We start from the raw sequence: 22,045 nt of genomic DNA, 5'->3' as shown, positions 1-22,045 counted from the left end.
ACAATAAAATTACAGCAATGAAATGAAAAATTGTAATAGAATGAATCACACAAATAATGTATAGTTAAAAATCATAAAAACATGTGTTTAAATTTATATAAAGTTCAAAGCAGACAAAAATTAAACTACCCTTATAAGTAAGAACATATTATGGAATTTATAAAATATTTAGAAGTAAAACATACGAGAACAAGAGCACAAAAGATGGGAAGAAGTGAAAACCTTACTGTAAGGTTTGTACACTATACTTGATGAAGTATATTATTTAAAAATAGACTTTCATAAGTTAAAAATGTATATCACAAGCCCTAGAACAACCACTAAAAGAAAATTTAAAAACCCAGAAAATAAAAAACAAGGAACAGATGGAAAAACTGAAAACCACCAGGAAGACGGTAGACTTAAATTCAACCGTATCAATAATTATAGGAAATTTATATGTAATAAACACCCCAATTTAAAGACAGATATTGTCAAGCTGAATATAAAAAAAGCAAGACCTATGCTGTCTATAAGAAACTCTCTTTGAATACAAAGACATATAAAAGCATACTTTGTTTTATTGTGCTTGCTTTATTGCGCTTCGCAGATACTGTGTTTTTTACAAATTGAAAGTTTGTGGCAACCCTGCATCAAGCAAGTCTATGGGCGCCATTTTTCCAACAGCATTTGCTCACTTAGTGTCTCTGTGTCACATTTTGGTAATTCTCACAATATTTCAAACTTTTTCATTATTGTTATATTTGTTATGGTGATCTGCGATCAGTGATCTTTAATGTTACTCTTGTAATTGTTTTGAAGTGCCATAACCATGCCCATATTAATGGTGAACTTAATTGATAAATGTTACATGTGTTCTGACGCTCCACAGACCGGCCATTCCCCGTCTCTCTCCCTCTCCTTCAGCCTCACTATTCCCTGATGCAATATCGAAATTAGGCCAACTAATAACCCTACAATGGCCTTTAAATGTTCAAGTGAAAGGAAGAGTGACACATCTCTCACTTTAAATCAAAAGCTAGAAATAATTAAGCTTAGCAAGAAGGCATGTCAAAAGCTGAGAGAGGTCGAAAGCTAGGCCTCTTGCACCAATTAGCTAAGCTGTGGATGCAAAGGAAAAGTTCTTGAACAAAATTAAAAATGCTACTCCAGTAAACACACAAATGATAAGAAAGCAAAACAGCCTTATTGCTGATATGGAGAAAGTTTTAGCGGTCTGGATAGAAGATCAAATGAGCCACAACATTCCCTTCAAAGCTTAATCCAGAGGAAAGCCCTAATTCCCTCCTATTCTACAAAGGCTGAGAGAGGTAAGGAAGCTGCAGAAGAAAAGTCTGAAGCTAGCAGATGTTGGTTCATGAAGTTTAATGAAAGACGTCATCTACATAACATAACAGCACAAGGTGAAGCAGCAACTGCTGATGTAAAAGCTGCAGCAAGTTCTCCAGAAGATCTAGCTAAGACCATTAATGCAGGTGGCTACACTAAACCACAATGTAGACGAAACAGCCTTATATTGGAAGAAGATCCCATGCAGGACTTTCAAAGCTAGAGAGGAGAGGTCAATGCCTGGCTTCAAAGGTTCAAAGGACAGGCTGACTCTCTAGTTAGGGGCTAATGCAGCCGGTGACTTTAAGTTGAAGCCAATGCTAATTTGTCATTCCGAAAATCCTAGGGCCCTTAAGAATTATGTGAAATCTACACTGCAGTGCTCTAGAAATGGAACAACAAAGCCTGGATGACAGCAATCTGTTTACAACATGGTTTACAAAATATTTTAAGCCCATGTTGAGACCTACTCCTTAGAAAAAAAAATTTCTTTCAAAATATTACTGCTCCTTGACAATGCACTTGGTCACCCAAGGGCTCTCATGGAGATGTACTATGTTGTTTTCATGCCTGCTAAATACCACATACGTTCTACAGCCCATCAATCAAGATGTAATTTTGACTTTCAAATCTTATTATTTAAGAAATACATTTCAGGGGCTGCCCTGGTGATGTAGTGGTTAAGTTAGCCCACTCAGCTTTGGTGGCGAGGGGTTTGCAGGTTCAGATCCTGGGCATGGACCTATATACTGCTCCTCAAGTTATGCTGTGGCAGTATCCCACATACAAAACAGAGGAAGATTGGCACAGATATTAGCTCAGGGCCAATCTTCCTCACCAAAACTAAAAAAAGAAGAAGAAGAAGAAAGAAAAGAAAAAGGAGAAGTGAAATACATTTCACAAGGCGATAGCTGCCCTAGATGGTAATTCCTCTGATAGATCTGGGCAAAGTCAATTTAAAACCTTCTGGAAAGAATTCACCATTCTAGATGCCACTAAAAACATTTGTAATTCATGGAAAGAGGTCAAAATATCAACATTAACAGGAGTTTAGAAGTTGATTCCAACCTTCATGGATGACTTTGAGGGGTTCAAGACTTTAGTGGAGGAAGTTACTGCAGATATGATGGAAACAACTAGAGAACTAAAATTAAAAGTGGAGCCTGGAGACATGAATGAATTTCTGCAATCTCATGGGATGAAGAGTTGCTTTTTATGGATGAGCAAAGAAAGTAGTTTCTTGAGATGAAATATACTCCTGATGAAGATACAGTGGAGAATGTTGACATGACAACGAAGGATCTAGAACTTTACATAAACTTAGTTTATAGAGCAGTGGCACGGTTTGAGAGGAATGACTCCAATTCTGAAAGAAATTCTACAGTGGGTAAACGCTATCAAATAGTATCGCACGCTATAGAGAAACTGTTTGTGAAAGGAAGAGTCAATGTGTGTCGCAAACTTCATTGTTGTCTCATTTTAAGTAATTGCCACAGCCACCCCGACCTTCAGCAACCACCACCCTGATCAGTCAGCAGCTATCAACATCAATGCAAGACTCTCCACTAGCAAAAAGATTACAACTCACTGAAGGCTCAGATGATGGTTAGCATTTTTTAGCAATAAAGAATTTTTTAATTAAGGTATGTATAATATTTTTTTAGACATAATGCTATTGCACACTTCACAGACTATAGCATGGTGTAAATATAACTTTTATATGCACTGGGAAACCAAAAAATTCATGTGACTCACTTTATTGCAATATTCACTTTATTGTGGTGGTAAGTATGCCCGTGTAGGTTGAAGTGGATGGATGCAAAAAGATACACCATGCAAATACTAATCAAAAGAAAGTTTAAATAGCTATGTGAATATCAGACAAAAGAGACTTAAAACAAGAATATTATCAGGGATAATGAGGGATGTTACATAAAGATAAAGGGTAAAATCAAAAAGAGATAAGAATCTCAACTATGTATGTAGACTCTAATAAAAGAGCTTCAAAATATACAGACAGATAGATACCAAAGACAAAATATAGATATCAAATTTCAACATTTCCCTCTCAGTAGCTGATAGAAAAACTAAATAGATAATCAGCAATGATACAGAACACTGAAACAAAACTAATAAACCAACTTGTCTAATGTACAGAATACTCCACTAACCAAAAGCAGAATATAGATTCTTTGCAATGCACATAAAACATTCATCAAAATATACAATATTAGGGGTCATAAAACTAATCTCCACAAATTTTAAACCTGTAATGCTAGAAAATATGTTCTGTAACCACAAAGGAATTAAACTAGGATTCAACATCTGGAAAGATAGTCGAAATATCCCCAAACATCTGGTAATTGAACAACATACTTCCATAGTTAAACACATACACACAGGAAATCAGAAAATAATTTGAAAGAAAAATTTAAAAACAACCTACGTATCAAAATGTATGGGACACAGCAAAAGCAATGCTTAAAGGGAAGTCAGTTTGTAAAAAAGAAAGGTCTCAAATCAATAATTTTTAACCTTAAAAAAATAGAAAAACAAGAGCAAACTGAATCCAAAGCAAGCAGAAGCAAGGATATATAACAAAGGTCAGAACAGATATCAAGGAATTGAAAACAAAAATATTAAAAATCAAAAACTCTTTTAAAAAAATCAACAAAATTGATAAACCTCTAGCCAGAATAATCAAAAAAAAGGAAAAACAGACACAAATTGCCAGCCAACATGAGGAAAAAACAAGGTGACATCACTACAGAATCTAAAGACATTAAAGGAATCATACAGGAATATTATGAATAACTTTATGCCAATAAATATAACTTGGATGAAACTGACAAATTTCTTGAAAAACACAAACACCAAAGCTCATTAAAGAAAAAACAGCTAATCTTAGTAACTATGTATCCCTTAAAGAAATTTAATTAGTACTTAAAAAAGAAATTCCACAGAGAAAATTCCAGTTCCAGATGGCTTCCCTAATGAATGTTTAAAATATTTATAAAAGAGATTATACCAATACTCAGCAACTCTTTGATAAAATAGGAGTGGGAACATTCTCAAACTCCCTTTAAGGAGGCTGGCGTTACTTTGATACCAAATCCAGAAGAAGACATTACAAAAAGAAAACTGTACCTCAATTTCCCTCAGGAACAGCAGAAATCTTTTAAACAAAGTAGAAAGTTGAATCTAGTGACAATTCTCTCCTTGACCAAACTCTAGTCAGGCTCCTCTGAGCTCTTTTTCAACTAGGTCTCACCCTTGTCCATGTCCTCAAATTCAGCAAGAATCACTCAAGCCAGCAATCTCACCCAACAGCCTAGCTAATCACAAAGCCCAGCACGTGACCCTGCCCAACTTCAAGGCACAGCCTGTGGCCCTGCCTGGTCACAAAGCACAGCCTGAGACCCCATCTGACCAAGAAGCCTGGCCTGTAGCCCCACCTGAATGCAGAGTCCAGCCAGTGGCACCATTCGGTGGGGGAGCACAGACTGAGGCTCCACCTGAGCAGGAGCAATTGCTGAGCATAGCCCCCAGCCCTGCCGAAACACAGAATCCAACCAGTGGCAATGCCCTGCCAGGGATCAAAGCCTGTGAACCCGCCTGACCAGAGGTGATTGCAGAGCACTAGTAGCCCCACCTGACCACAGACCATAGCCACCAGTCCCTCCTGACCAGGGAGGCCACCCAGGAGCCCCACTTGAACATGGAGCCCAGGCACCAGCCCAACCCAACTGTGGAGCCCAGTCAGCACCACCCCACTCCCAAACTCAGCACAGTCTATGGCTTCACATAACTAGAGAACCCAATAGGAAGCTCTACCTGCCTACCGACACTACCAGCTACTCATCCAGTACCCCAAGCTGAGCTGACTGGTGAAGGTCTTTCCCTGCAGAAACAAACCTATAACGTCTGCAAGAGGAGACCATGTTCTCAGATGTGCAGACACCAGTACAAGGATACAAAGATCACAAAGCATCAGGTAACACAATACCACCAAAAGAAACTAATAAACCTCCAATAAGTGATCCTAAAGAAATGGTGATCAATAAACTATCTAAGAATTCAGAATAATTCTCTTAAAGAAGTTCAGTGAACTACAAGAACACACAGACAGACAGCTAAATAAAATTAGGAAAACAATGCAGAAACAAAATTAGAAGTTCAACAAAGAAATGGAAACCATTAAAAACAAGCAGATAGATCTGCCTAGAGCTGAAGACTACACTGACCGAGCTGAGGAATTCATAAAGAGCTTCAATAACAGACTCAATCAAGCAGAAGAATCAGTGAACTCAAAGACAGATCATTTGAAATTATCCAGTCAGAGGAGCAAAGGAACAAAGAACAAAAAAGAGTGAAGATAGTTTACGGCCCTTATGGCATAACAACAAGAGAAACAATATACACATATTGCAATCCCAGAAGGAGACAAGAAAGAAAGGGACAGAAAGACTATTTAAAGAAATAATGTCCCTTTACTGAACCTGGGGCAAGAAATGAACATTCAGATTCATGAGGCTCAAAGGACCACAAACAGGGTGAACCTGAAAAAGGAATACATTGAGACAAATTATAATTAAATTGACAAAAGTTGAAGACAAAGAGAGAACTTTGAAAACAGCAAGAGAAAAGCAACATTGCCTCGACATGCTTGGCAATGATTTTTTGGACTTGACACCAAAAGAACAAAAAACAAAAGCAAAAATCAACAAGTGGGAACACATCAAACTAAAAAGCTTCTGCAGAGCAAAAGAAATAATCAACAAAATGAAAAGGCAACCTATGGAATGGGAGAAAATATTTGCAAATCATATATCTAATCAGGGGTTAATATCCAAAATATATAAGGAACCCATACAACTCAACAGCAAAAAATGATGATAATAAAATAATAATTCAATTTAAAAATAGGAAAAGGACGTGTACAGATATTTTTCCAAAGAAGATATAAAATAGCTAACAGGCACATGAAAATGTGCTCAACATCACTAATCATCAGGTAAATGCAAATCAAAACTACAATGAGATATTACCTCACACCTGTTAGAATGGCAATTCTCAAAAGACAAGAGACAACAAGTGCTGGCAAGGATGTGGAGAAAAGGGAATCTTTGCACACTGTTGGTAGGAATGTAAATTGATAAAGCCACCAGGGGAAACAGTATGGAGGTTCCTTAGAATACTAAAAATAAAATTGATCCAGCAATCCCACTCTGAGTATATATTATATATCCAAAGGAAATGAAATTTATCTGGAAGAGATTACTTTGCTGTTGCTTTGCTTAGGGATTTCTATCAATTTGTTCCCTAACCTTTAGAAGTTTATACTCTTAAGAATGGAAATATTGTTGCATATCTTCACATACAGGACAGAGAATCAAAGAATAGAATTGCTTAATAAACGGAAAGCACAGTTATACAATTTTAAGGATATTTTAAGGGTAGAGAACAATGATAAATTTTATAGTCTTCAAAAATATATTTGTAATTATTTACATTTGCCTTAAGTTATGTAACTAAATTGAATTTTTTACCATTAAAAATAAAGCAGAAATCCAAGTCTAGTTCTATATTACTCTTTAGTGAGTAATGACCATAAGTTCGGTCTATACTGTTTGGTTCTAGAAGTGTTTACATTGTGCAAACAACCAAAAACCCTTATATTTGTGAGATTGTAACATTATTCACAAAAGCCAAGACATGGTAACAACCTAAGTGAATGTCAGTGGAGGTTGGGGGAAGGGAATGACTACAAAAGAGATTTTGGGGGAACATTTTGGGATGATGGAAATATTCTGTATCTTGATCATGGTAGTTGTTACCCAACTTTATACAAAGAAACTCATCAAAATGGGCAAAGGATATAACAGACGTTTTTCCAAAGAAGATATACAGGTGGCCAATAGACACATGAAAAGATGTTCAACAACACTAACAATTAGGGAAAGGCAAATCAAAACTACAATAAGATACCACCTCACACCTGTCAAAATGGCTATAATTAACAAGACAAGAAATAATAAGTGGTGGAGAGGATGGTGGAGAAAAGAGAATCTTGTAGCTGGTGGGAATGCAAACTGGTGCAGCCACTATGGAAAACAGTATGGAGATTTCTCACCTAAATGTATGCTTCTAAAGAGTAAATTTCACTATATATAAACTATAGGTTGAAAAACTTGATCTATAAAAAAAGTTTAGTGTTTAGAAATGGATTTATAATTGGTACATTTATAAAGAATAACAAGGAAATGATTACTGTGAAGGTCAGAATAACAGTTACATAGGGAGGCGAAGAAGAGAAGTTAGGAAAGGGACCCACTGAGTGTTTCTGGAGTGCTGGCAAAATTCTATTTGTTGACTTGGGTGAGGCCACAAAAATGTTTCCTTTATAATTATTTGTTAAACTCTGCATTTATATTTTGTGAGTTTTTCTTTCTATATACTCTAATAACAATAAAGCATTTTGAACTTAAGAAAGAAACCAAATATTTTGTCATTCATTCATAAAACCCCATGAAGTAGCTCTTCCACTTTTGGTAATGAGATCTAGTTACCAGAGGATTCTCCCACAGAAAAGAACTATAAAACCTGGGCAACTTACAAAAAGTAACTCTCCGAAGGTACTGGAGAGTGGAAGGAACAGACCAACTCTGCTGACGGGGTACATGTTCAGAGGAGAGGAGGAGAGGATTGTATGAAATAAGTTAGTAAGTTCACCAATCTTAGAGCTTTTAGTCTGGGGCGAAGTATAGCCTGGCGGAAAACAAAGGTCTCCATGGCTGAAGGAACCAGAAAATTGAAGCCAGGGAACCATGGTTGCTGAAGAGAATGGAGGAATCCCAGAAGGGAAAGAGTCAGAGAAGAGATCCCCAAATTCTTTCTAGCCACATATCTGACTGACAGCTGAATCACACATGTGTGTAACAGACTCAAAGCAGCTCAGCTAAAGGCAAAAGATCTGTTGAGCCTGGAACCACCACCCAAGAAAAAGAGTTCACAGTTCACATCCAACCAAGTTAACAGCCTGTCAAAACAAAAGTAACATACCCTTGGCAGAAGAATGGAATTCAGAATCTCTACATCTGTCATATATTTATTGGGTACCAGCTATATGCCAGGTACCCATACGGCATTATGCCATGTACTGGGAATATACTAGTAGGCAAGACAAAGTCCTTGCTTTCATGGAGGTTATATTCAAGTGGAGAAGACAGCCAAGAAAGTATAATAAAACTCAGTAAAAGTTTTGATAGAAGTAGAGGGAGTATGTGATAGGAACACCTAATCTAACGTAAGTAAGGCTTTTCCAGAAGTTTTAACCAGGCAAAGCCAAAGGAGTAGAGTATTCCAGGCAAGCTCTGGAGGTAAAATAGATGGGTCACTCAGAAACTAAAAGAGACTCAGTATAGCTGCATATTTAGGAAGAAAAAGATGATAAGAGATGGCAAGAACCAAGCTAAGAGTCTGAACTTAATTAAGAGCAATGAAAAGCCTCTGAAAGATTTTCAAGCAGAGAAGTGACATATTTCAATTTCCATTTTAGGAAAGTGCTCTTGATGGCTATGTAAACAACAGACTGATGAAAGGTAATGCTAGGGACAGAAAGATCAGTTTACAAACTGTTTCACAATTCCAAGTGAGAAATAACTTCATTTAGTTTAGTGGAAGTGCAGGGGCAAAATTAAGGAGGGATTTACAATATACTTAAGAAGTTGAATTGATGGACTTAAAAAAAGTTACAGAGCAGTTTTGAAAAGAAAGATTGTGAGTCCAATTGTGGGCATGCTGAACTATAGATATTTTTGAAAAATAAAAGTGGAGATACTCAGCATGCAGGTAGATAGATCTAGATTTTAGGAGTGAGATCTATGCTACAGATAAAGATTTGGGCTTCACCAGCTCATAAGGGAAAATTGATTCTTTAGCTAACAATGCAATGTCCCTGGTAGACTGAAAAATGGTTGACATTTACACTTTAAACAGAAGAAAAGAGAATTGATGGATTAGGAGAACTTTTTATACTGAAATTTCTAACATCAACTGCCACACTCCACACCTCTTAGATTCCCAGCTTACACTATCTATTCCTCTGCAATACAGTTTTCTCATCTAAGAAACAAGACGATTCTAACTGTCAGACAACCTTAAAGGCATGGATGAGTTTGAAAGCTAGGAGAAAGTTTTATCATCATAACATCCTAATTTAAATAACTTTAAGAAAAAGATGTTTTGTTTTCAGGAAAGGGTTATTTTCATACTTAGGGGAAAAGTATCCACATAATTTCTCCTTTCCTGCTTTAGAATTTAAATGTCTTCAAAGTGAGGAGAGAGAGGGAGACAAGTGTTAATTAAATACAATTTCTTCACACAACTAATACTACCTTTAAATTTAATGCAGCTCCAACAAGTGACAGAAACACAGAAGAAAGAAGCGAATGAAAAATATATACATGCTCAGGAAAAAGTGGAATATTTGATTTCAAACTTACCTTGCTCCTAAATTTTCAATGGTTATATATTCATCCTTTCTCACAACTTCAAACTGTAAGTGATGGGAAAAAAAACAGCCCTAAAGTACTTCAATTTTCAAAATTCTTTAATGTTACTTCTTAGCCTTAACATTTGAAAAAAGACAATTAGAATGAAGCTATAGAGAATATAAAACAAATAAAAACAGAAGTAACACAGTGAACTGTAAACAATCCTAATCAAACAACATACTAGAGCTGATCTTAAAAAGCACTTCTACTTTACATCACTATGGGATTTAAACGCCAAATCTGAAATACAAAAAGAACATATCTAACGATAAAGAAAGAAATCATGTCTATTTCTATTTATCATTTTGGTCTATTTACTTATAAATAAAAATTCAACAAGATATTTTATTAATTAAAAAAATGGATATCATTTGAGTGCATTTTAGGTACAGTATGTGATGTTCTATAGATATTTTCATAGAAAGATACTTACAGACTAAAAGAGGTTCAGAAAGTCTAAAACTATTTTTAACCTGAGGCACAACAGAATTAGATTATCATCCTTGGTTCATGACACACTTTCCGCATTGGTACAGCCACGGCCTGCTTTGTCTGTTTCTGTGTGGTGTGTGTGTGTGTGTGTGTGTGTGTGTGTGTGTGTGTGTGTGTTTCTCTCTCTCTTTATTTTTAAAATTTTCTTCTTCTTAAGGACTACTTAGATACTTCTTTGGAGAAATCAAAGCAATAGAAAGGTCAGAAAGCTTAGTCATCATCAAAGAGAATATGGCTAAAATACTATTATTATGATTCCCAAAACTGTTTGAAGTCAAAAAGACCATTCTAGTGAAGGAAAGCAAGAAAAAAAAGAAAAAATACTCACCAAAATTTTAACAATTCCAGGGACATCACATTGTAGCATCCTTACCATGTCACCTGTACATCCTTCCTTCAAACATTTTTTCCCACTAAAACTCTAAAATTATCAATAGAAAAAAAATTAGCAATAGAAAAAACAATACAAACAATAAAAATAGAAAAAAATCACTGATGTGCAAATCCAATTACATTTAAATAAAATTAGAAGCATATGTTGCTAGATGGTAAAACAAAGACGTGAATAAACATTTGAGAGTTAGCTGTTCAAAGACATTGCATTTCATATATCAATGGATTTCTTATTTAAAATGCATGATCGCACTTCACTCTCATCATTTCTACTTCAAAACCTTCAAGTAGCTATTTACAGCTTAAAATGTATTTGCTGCCCTCAGGGAAAGTAACTTCAAGTAAAATGTACTAATTAAGTAAGCACAAAAAGGAATACTGAATTTCTATCAGATACACAAGGATTCCAGGGAAAAGAAAACAATAAAAATGTTGAGTCCTTTCTTTGATTCTGACCTTGCTATTTCCTCTGGTTAACTTACTTAGTTTTCTTTCACATCTCTATCTAAAGTTGAGCAATATTGATTGCCATAAGAATCAAAAAAAGTGAAAAGTATTTACACATTGCTTAAAGCAAATGAATAATAATACTTTATACAGTGATTTTTTACAGCACACAAAGCAAGTTCATCTGTGCTATTGTTAATCCTCACAACAATCTTATGAACTAAGTATTACTATCCTCACTTTATGGCTTAGAAAAATGAGTCTCAGTATGGTTAAATCACTAGTCTGATGTAAAAAATACTAGTAAGTGGCTCTATCTGGACTTGAAGCCAGATCTTCCAACTCCACACACAATGCTCTTTCTACTACACCACAAATATAAGGGTTTTCGGTTGTTTGCACAACATAAACACTTCTAGAACCAAACAGTATAGACCCAACTTATGGTCATTACTCACTAAAGAGTAATTAATATAGAACTAGACTTGGATTTCTACTTTATTTATTTTTTTTAAAGATTTTATTTTTTTCCTTTTTTCTCCCCAAAGCCCCCCAGTACATAGTTATATATTCTTCGTTGTGGGTCCTTCTAGTTGTGGCATATGGCACGCTGCCTCAGCATAGCTTGATGAGCAGTGCCATGTCTGCGCCCAGGATTCGAACCAACGAAACACTGGGCTGCCTGCAGCGGAGCGTACGAACTTAACCAGTTGGCCACAGGGCCAGCCCCTTCACTTTATTTTTAATGGTAAAAAATTCAATTTAGTTGCATGACTTTAGGTAAATATAAATAATTACAAATATATTTTTGAAGACTATAAAATTTATCATTGTTCTCTACCCTTAAAATATCCTTAAAATTGTATAACTGTGCTTTCCGTTTATTAAGCAATTCTATTCTTTGATTCTCTGTCCTGTATGTGAAGATATGCAACAATATTTCCACTCTTAAGAGTATAAACTTCTAAAGGTTAGGGAACAAATTGACAGAAATCCCTAAGCAAAGCAACAGCAAAGTATCCCCTACCAAGATCTGTTTAATAAATGATGATGACTAACAGGGAATAGGGTAGAGAAAAGCATCAGAGAGAACAGGAAAAGAAGAATGGAGGGAGAAAAAAAAGGAGGAAGTATGTGAACAGGAAGAACTGAAGGGGAAAGAGGAAAAAGAAAAGCTAGAGCATGAAATGCTGTAGTAAAAGTTTGAAAGAAAAACAAACATAATACCTGATCATTTTCACCTGGATATTTTAAATTCTTGAACTTTTTCCAACAAATTTTATGAAAATAAACACAACAGCTTTTACTGCACATTAACTGAAAAAATCCCTAGAAAAGAAAAAAGTAAGCTGTTGATATAGAAATAGTAATTCATGTAGATATAGAAAATACCACCTTACATCACTTTTAAAATTATTCTATAACTGGATCTTTTACATGGCATTCAAAATTTATCAAAAAATCACTGCTAATCAAAGAAATTTACAAGCTATTTTTACATCACTAAAGACAGAAAAGTTAGGACAGAAAAAAGGGAACAATTTGAACAAGTCAATGCAATATTCTTCATATGCTGCATACAACAAAATATCAGAAACTTAGTGAGTGACCTTCGTAGAGGAACATGCTGTCTACCCCTCCTCTTCACCTCCACCTTTACATTTCTCTTTTCCTCCCTCTCCAATTCCATACCATTTTCCCCTGTGTCTCTGTTACCAATCACCAGACCTCAGATTTGCTCTCCTGGTGACAGATAGCTACTACATTATCCCAAGGTATAGATTTCTTGTTCTTCCCAGTGTGTTCGCCCTGGGAACTACAGCCCTGCTTCCTTTAAATAGGTGGACTACTTGGATAACAAAAACCTAAATTGTGTGGCCAGGACTTCCTGCTGCTACAGGCTATCCATATGATTGGAACCCTGAAGGCTCCCTGGGAAACCTTATGACCATATCACCATGTCACCTACACCAAGACTGAACTTGCCCCACCCTGAGCACTACACTTGACCAGGCCCACTTCCCAATATCTGTCTTACCATACGAGTAGATCCTGGTTTTCTCCTCCTCCCCACCAACCCTGTTTGCTGTATACATCATGCCTTGCATGTTTGATTTGCACTGATGGTCACATCCCAACCTATCTTGTGATTTCCCATAGTCTTATTCTGATACATCTAGAGAGAATTAGATTTGTAGTACTTTGAATTATTGAATTTCTTCAAATCAAGGCTGGTTACATTTTTTCCACTCAAGGCCCACAGAAGAGATAATGATCACTTACTTAGTAACATAATTCTTGAAGAGTGACAACTTTTCCCCTTAGTAAAATACTAATATTCTCAGCCTGTAACATTTCTAACTATAAAGAATATTTTAGATAATTTCCACTGTATGATTGCAGGGATATTATTAACTATAACTTCAGAGACATGTGAACATTACAAAAACCTTGGCAAAACCAATTCATTCTTTTATTGACTCACAGAATATAAACAATGCCTGCTCACTAAGAATCTAAGCTCTCGGAGACACTCAACTTCTCAACTGCATTACTACTGTAATTAAACTAAGTACTCTTTTAAACAACATTTTGATGCATGATAATATTTTTTATCTAAGTTTAATTTTATAATTACATTTTTAAAAATACTCAGTTAATTGATAATTATAGTACCTTATAGTTGGTGTTCTTTAAAATGTCAGCTTCACAAGATCGCTCACAATCTAGATAACTGCAAATGGTCAGCTTCATTATATTACTTTCAGTTGTTTTGATAAAATTATTAAGGAGATCCTAGATTTTAAAAATAAAACTAAATGTTATGTATTAGTAATAAAACTAAGATACTTCCAATATCTTACCTTAAATAATATCCATTTGATATCCCTTTTTGAAGGCATTGCATAAGTTTTTTTAAAAAACAGTAATAGAACATATTTTCCTCATTCAAAGTAAACAATATATAGGAAGGCCCTAAATTAGAAATGCTAGATTTCTTACTGAATATAAACAAGGAGAAAAGAACAAAGTCTATATTTGAAATAAGTCTATATCTCTCTTCACGATCCTAACCCATAGCATAGCACCTGACGTGCTTATCAAGAATTACTTGCTGTGATATATATACAGAGACAACAAATTGCTGGGAACTCAGGAGAGTCTTTGCTAGAAGTGGACCCCAGGATACTATGTTGGCAATGGGACTACTGTAGTGGTGCAATATGCCACTCCCAAACATAATGGGCAGAAGTAGGGTAGAGAAATACTGTTCCAATGTTCAGAGTTACAACTTTGGAATACAATTTCATACTTTAAAATGCTGATTAAATGTAGGTGAAAGACATTATCAAGTCTAAGTTAAACAGGTCCTTGGATCAGGTCCTAAATACTTATTTCTTAGAGGGAGAGTATTACAAAATTTCAAACTGTAGTATTTCTAATGCACTCAGGGTACACAATATGATAAATAAGGCTCTATAGACTATTTCATGAAACTAGTCACCATTCATAACATTCTTTCAATAGCACTCAGAATTTTAAATTCATGGCCTATATTGAAGAATAAAGATGCTTTGACCAAGTCGACTAGAACATTTTAAATATCAAGAAAAGAGAGAAAGAAATGAGAAGCATTTAAGGACCTATTAATACGAAGGTAGTATACCCTGTCAGGATAGCCAATACCCAAGTGGAGATACCAAAACAAAAGGATGAAATTCATAGCATGTACATAACTACTGCAGTTTTACAGATCTCAAACCTAATGGTTTAATACTGATCAATTGATTCTCCCATCAAATCTGTTTCTTGTTCCTTATCCCTCATCTCCTGCCCCCAGGTTTTGGCATTCATTCGTCCAACAAATATTTACAGAGAGCCTGTTATCGGCCAGGTTGTTACGAATGTTAAGGAATGTTATGGACGTTAAGGATACAGCAGTGAACTTAGCCCTCATGGGACTTATATCAGTCTCATCTACCACTATCTATTTAGCTTCAAGCCGGAAATCTTGAAGTCATCCATTGCATAATGGATTCCATCACCCTTTACAAGCAATATATCAGCAAGTACTGTTGAGTCTTCTTCCCAAATAGATTGCAAATTCTTCCATTTCTCATCAGACCACGCTGAGGCAGCGTCCCACATGCCACAACTAGAAGAACCCACAACGAAGAATATACAACTATGTACCGGGGGGGCTTTGGGGAGAAAAAGGAAAAAATAAAATCTTAAAAAAAAAAACAAAAAACAAAAAAACTTGTTTCAAAAAAAAAAAATTCTACAGAAGGACAGGAAGAAGGGTAATGTTAAAAATAATAACCATATAAAAAGATATTGCCCTGCAAGGGTGCCAGCATCTCTAGGGGTACTATCTTCCCCCACCAGGGTGAGTTCATCTAAAGGGACACATGAGGACAGGTGCGACTCGGACAGGGCAGGCCTCTGGTATTACTCACCTGGGATTCCTCAGTGCCAGATAAAAGGATACAGGCCAGCCCTCTAAGTTCCCAAAAAAACTAATCACAGTGTCTGAGAAGCAGGACTTTTGGTGGGCTGACAGGCACAGGAACCAGTAATAACAGACTAAGAACATGCTGGCCTAGAGTGGGAGCAGGATCATGGAAGCATTCTGCCCTACCAGATATTAAACCTTTAGCTCCTGGACTTTAGAGAGTGGGCTGGCGGAGACTGCAGGGTAGCTTGAATGGTGGCTGGGTACCCAAGAAACTCATGGCAGCAGCTATTTTTGAAGCAGTACAGGAATATTTTAACATTATAACACTAATATGATAGTACTAGTGTGTATTGTCTGAATATCAGCCATATGCAGAAGGATGAAGTTCAGAAAATCTCCTAGAAAGTGGGCCAAAAAGATAAAAAGCAAAAAAAAAAAAGAAAAAAGAAAAAGGAAGAAAGAAAATCAGAGATTCAGTAAAGGATGTCAAGCATGTAAAAAATACCATTTCAGAAAGAAAAGAGAAAATTAAAAAGAAATAATCAAATAAAGACATCAAGAAAATGTCCCAGAACATTTTCAAAATATAAGTTCAGAACATTAGAGATACACAGAATATCATAAAAATTCCCAGAAAGAAAAAAATAAAACAGGTTCCAGGCAAAAGATTGAGAATCAGAACATGAGATTTCTCAAAAATATTACTGGGAGTTAGAAGATAAGAGAAATACACTTCTAAAACATGAAGGAAAATGATTTTCAACCTACAATTCTTTGCCCAGGCAAGATATAAATAAACTGTACAAAAATTAAATTATTTTGAGACTTGAAAGGTCTCAAAATTTCACCTCCCAAGCAAACACCCTTTTCCAGGAAGCTGCTGGATGAGCTGCACCACCAAAACATGAGAGTAAACCTAGAAAGAGGAAAACTTGAGATCCAGGAAACAGAGGATTCTATGCAGGAGAAAAGTGAAGGCTATTCTGAGCAATCAAGTAAAGGGAAACTTAAGGCCAATTTAATAAAAACTTATAACTATTGGAAGGTAGGATGGGGGAAGGGAAGTGCGTATGTGAAGAGGATGTATAAGAGAGCTAATAAATCCTCATCTTTTGTAGTGAAAAGTCAAAAGATATCTAAAATAGAGAAATTTTTTAAATATTTTTTAAAAATATAGGTAAATATCAAAGGAAAATGCGTAGAGAGTTGGAAAAAGTTGCCTCTAGTTAGAAACTACAATTAGAGATGATGGACCATGGACTGTTAATTTCTAAGTTTTTTAATATTATTTGACAAACTGTGTATACGTATTATTTTGCATAAAATAAAAATTCACAAGCCAGCCCTGACAGGCTACTGGTTCAAGTTTGGCACATTCCACTTTTGCCGAACCACACCTCTTGTCTGTCAGTAGCCATGCTGCGGCAGTGGCTCACATAGAAGAATTAGAAGGACTTACAACTAGAATATACAACTATGTACTGGGGCTTTGAGGAGGGGGTAAAAAAGAAAAAGAGAGGAACGTTGGCAACAGATGTTAGCTCAGGGCGAAACCTGCCAGAAAAAAAATGCACTAAAAAAGTTTGGATAATAAAATATCTTTTTTTTTTTTTTGAGGAAGATTAGCCCTGAGCTAACTACTGCCAATCCTCCTTTTTTTGCTGAGGAAGACTGGCCCTGAGCGAACATCCATGCCCATCTTCCTCTACTTTATACGTGGGACGCCTACCACAGCATGGCTTTTGCCAAGCGGTGCCATGTCTGCACCCGGGATCTGAACCGGGGAACCCTGGGCTGCCAAGAAGCACAACGTGCGAACTTAACTGCTGCACCACTGGGCCAGACCCGAAAAATATCTTAAAAGGAGGAGTAAAAAGAGAAAAACAACCAAGACCAACTAGGGACTGCTTTGCGTAAGCACAGAAGTTCAATAACTAAAAAAAGGTATAAAATTATTACTTTATTATGTCAAAGTTAAAAGTCATGATTATCCTGAAAAATGCCAAAAATGATCTGCTGATTCTATTGATTGCTGCGAGTGGTATATTAAAGTAATTCACTGTGATTGGAGAGTTTTCTGTCTCTCCTTCCAGTTCTCTCAGTTTTTGTCCCATAAGAAGCTATATTATTAGGTATTTACAAATTTTGAGTTGTTGTAGCTTCCCAGATAATTAAACTTTGTATTTTTATGAAATATCCCTCTTTATTTTGAGGAATGTATTTGGCTTTAAAGTCAGCTAAAATATAAAGATCCAGAAAGGTTTAAAGTAGAAGTTTGGAAAGAGATATGTCATTCAAACACTAACCAAGAGAAACCTAGTATAGATATTTTCATATTAAACAAATTTAAAAAGTGACCAATTGGCTTATCAGAGAGGCAAAAATTACTCAAAAAGCAAAAATACCCAAAGGTGTGAGGAAATGGAAATTCTCATTTGTCTTAAGAATATAAACTGATACAAACTTTCTGAGAGGAAATATGAAGATATATGTCCACAATTTTACAAGTGTATGAATACTTGCTCCACAATTCCATCTTTAGAAATTTATCCTAAGGGAATGATGTAAGAAATACACAAAGATCACTTTCATAACAGTGAAAAACCGGAATGGTTAGGGTAAACTAAATGTTCAATAGCAGGGAAGTGGTTAAACAAATGAGTTACCACAGCTACATAATGGACTATGGAAAAAATTATACCATATAATAATCTAATTATTGGGAAATTCACAATAATATATATTTCCAGACTACAAATCAATGTGTATAACATCATATCAATTTACTAAAAATAAAGGGTATGACTGTTTATACATGCATGTCTAGAAAGACATAAATGAAAATACTAACAGTAGTTTCTCCATTTCAAGAAATATAGATAAATTTTATCGTTGGGCATTTTCACATTTTTCAAGTTTTCTGATGTAAGCATTTAGCACTTTTAAATTTAAAACAACAAAATAATGGTAAATATAATTAGAAAAAAAGAAGTTAACTAAGACATTTAGCTTTAGCCATGTGAAGTACTGGACTAGTACAGATTTTAATCTTCCGTTATTTGGAAACAAATCTTCTTGTTATTTGCTAACACAGCCACCTCACTTCTCTCTACTTGTTGAATCATACTCACATTCTGCACTAGGTAACGGAATCAAGATTATTTCTTATATAAAAGGTAATTTCCAATAAAAGAATGTCCTTCCTACAGAATATGGCATAGCATGAACTGCACTTTATCAAAGATGATTCTAATTAGTCACAGAGGAAACGTTATTCTTAAATAATTTCTTACTTTAAAAGTTGTAGGCAAATCTTCATCTTCTGTAGGATCTATGTCAAACCAATGATCATTTGTATCTCCTATTTCTTGTAAGCTTTTATGAAATTCCAGCAGCCCTCCATTATATCTGTAAGGCATTTTAAAATAAGGTTAGTTTGAATGCGACTCTGCAACTGGATAGTTTACCAATAAGACAACAAGTAACCCATTTTTTTGTGGTAAGTAGGGTGGTGATAACCTCTGGCATGCTATAGAAATACAAATACTAGGACTCTCACCTGTGGTAGATTGGGATGAAATACAGGTGGAAGGGGAGGCAATAGATTATGTAGTAGCTCAAGCTTGAACAGTATGGGGGCCATGGTAATTAAAGGGACTGTAGAGTTGGTTGGCTTTTGTTTACTGTCTTGGAAGCCTTGAAGAAAGAGAATGACAGGCACAGGTCAGCCAACTATTGACTCAGGATACACTGTGAAAGACAGAGACCTCTATGGCAGCATTTAAAGAGACCCTCATCTCCTGTAGCCATCTGTGCTAAAAATTAGGCCCAGATTTAATCACAAGATAGAACAAACTGCAAAAGAGACCAAATGTACATCCTCAACAGGACTACCGCTACCAACTCAGGACACTCCGTGAAAGCTAAAAAGTCTCTATGGCAACATTGAAAGAACACTCACTGACTCTCACATAATGGCTGACTGTACTGAAAGTGAGGCCTAGTATTTAATCATAAGGGTAGAACAACAGCAAAGACCAAAAGCCTCGACAGGACTATTATGCTAAAATCAGGGTTTTGATTTGGAGACATTTAGGTGAATATGCTAGCAACAATTAATCCCTAAATTTCCCTGAACCTTCTGGCTGGCAAAGACCTCTTCCTTGCTAGAGGAGAGCAGAATCTCTTTACTTAGGGACCACACAAAAATATCATCTAAGGTGCATGTCTCAAAAGATGATGCCCTTTCTTCTCAAGATCCACCCCTATCTCCACTTATTGCCTACAGACCAATAACTCTAGGACGAGGCATAAGCAGAGCCCAAGTAGGAAAACAGAGTCCCTGCCCTGAAAGAAAAAGCTTATTCACCTTAAGAATTGCACCACTAGTATATACTGGCAGGAACATGTGTGAGAGTGAATCTTAAGCGTGGTAAACAAATGGACAAATATACAGCTGAATAGAGAAGTGTATGGGACAACTCTTCCATAATTCAAGATTTACTTTCCTAGCCAGGACACCTGAACCAGTCCTAACATGCTGCTGAGAAGGCCGCTTCAAGTTTTAGACACAACAATAGCCTAAGTAATTGAGGTGGAAATGCTGGAAATTTCTTGGCAGAGTTTATAGAAAGCTCAGGGAGGTGAGGATGTTAAAATGGACTTAGTACGTAAGACCGTAGAACCCACCACTAGACAGTGTCCCCCGGAAAGGTCCAGACGACATCCATCAATTAATGCAATAAGAAATACAGAGAAGGGCACCTGTGTCTTTGAGCAGCTTAGTGGTGGTTGTTCTCTATAGGCCAGGGATGAAAGTAAATGATGCTGCCATACGATTGGGCTTTCTGCTGTCAATGATCTGGAAAAATAGATTCTTTCCAATGCCCATCAGTAAAGAGAATAAAACGTAGTTCACACATCTGAGGGGAGGACAGCAGTACACATTCTTTGTCTTGTCTCAGAACTATGTTAATTTTCTCCACGGTATAGACTAAAGGGATTTTGATCATCCTGACATTCTGCAAAACGTCACACTGGCCCACTATATTGATGACATCTGCTAATGAACAGAAAGTGCAAAGTATTCTGGATACCCTAGCAAAAAAACAAGCATGCCAGAGGATAGAAGATAAACTTTACAAAGAGTCAGGTAACTACCACAGAGGTGACAATTTTAGGAATCCAATGGTTGGACCCAGCAGCAATCCTTCATAAGGATTTGCACAAGTAGACTGCCTAATTCATCCTTCAGCTCTCAGGCAAACATTATTCTCAGGGAGATTTCTCATTCCCGGAACCAGACTGGGGCTCCAGTAAAGACTTTAACTGTTCACTGTATTTTCCTTGATAGTTCTTTATTACATTTCATAATTGATTATTTGTATAACTAATTATTTGATTAAGGTCTATAACCTTTACTATACTGAGTTACAGGAGGACAGTAAATGTCTACTTTGTAAACCATTATACCCTCAACACCAAGCACAGTCTCTAGAATATGATACATGCTTAGCAAATTAAATGAATGATGTTATAAATGGCTAAGGATCTCCATATAGGAAGCAAACAGATAATCCATATAGGTTCCCCTATATAATTTCACTAAATATGTAATACCCTATACTCCCAAAACTCAGCATTTGGACCCTTTCAATGCTTTATAAGCTCATTTATATCATAAACATATATGCCAAGTGATGATAATATTAACAACTACACCCATCATTAGCCAGCCCTGGTAGTCTAGTGGTTAAGAGTCGGCATGCTCACTGCTGTAGCCTGGGATCGTTTCCTGGGCAGGGAACTACACCACTCATCTGTCAGACTGGCAGCTGCATGTTGCTTCGATGCTGAAAGCTATGCCACCAGTATTTCAAATACCAGCAGGGTCACCCATGGTGGACAGGTTTCAGCATAGCTTAAGAGAGTTAAACTAGACTAAGCCAGACTAAGAGAGACTACAAAGAAGGGCCTGGCTACCCACTTTTGAAAAAATTGGCCATGAATAACAACAGAGTATTGTCTGAGATAGTGCTGGAAGATGACAGGATGGTATAAAAAAGACCAGGAAGGGTTCCACTCTGGTGTACACAGAGTCACTAGGAGTTGGAATCAACTTGATGGCACTAAACAAAAAACCACCATCATTTATTTAAGAATAGCATTTTCGTGTCCTGAGCACTGTTGTTAATCACCTAGAACATCATTATGAGGTGAGCACTATTATTAGTTCCATCTGACAAATTAGGAAAAAAGATAAGGCTTAGCAATGTTAAGTTTCCAGGGTCACAGATTAGGTAAGTGGCAGAAAATGTATTTAAACCCTGGTCTGTCAGACTCGAAAGCCTATTTTCCTAATGTTTTTGCT

The 22,045-nt window shown here is 36.2% G+C and overlaps 1 protein-coding gene across 19 annotated transcripts in view; it reads right to left on the bottom strand.

Annotated features, from left to right (window-relative positions):
• The window catches only part of DZIP3 (DAZ interacting zinc finger protein 3), a 151,706-nt gene that overhangs the window by 90,651 nt on the left and 39,010 nt on the right, over positions 1 to 22,045 (bottom strand). For all 19 annotated transcript variants that reach the window (XM_070508745.1, XM_070508752.1, XM_070508758.1 and 16 more), the window contains exons 8-12: positions 18,969 to 19,083; positions 13,893 to 14,012; positions 12,444 to 12,545; positions 10,705 to 10,797; positions 9,834 to 9,886 (exon numbers count right to left, since the gene is read on the bottom strand). In XM_070508745.1, the coding sequence (XP_070364846.1) occupies positions 9,834 to 9,886; positions 10,705 to 10,797; positions 12,444 to 12,545; positions 13,893 to 14,012; positions 18,969 to 19,083 (483 nt within the window). The remainder of the gene's footprint in view (positions 1 to 9,833; positions 9,887 to 10,704; positions 10,798 to 12,443; positions 12,546 to 13,892; positions 14,013 to 18,968; positions 19,084 to 22,045) is intronic.

The sequence above is a fragment of the Equus asinus genome, chromosome 5, assembly GCF_041296235.1.
Source record: "Equus asinus isolate D_3611 breed Donkey chromosome 5, EquAss-T2T_v2, whole genome shotgun sequence".
NCBI lineage: Eukaryota > Metazoa > Chordata > Mammalia > Perissodactyla > Equidae > Equus > Equus asinus.
This window is presented reverse-complemented; position numbering and strand designations above follow the sequence as displayed.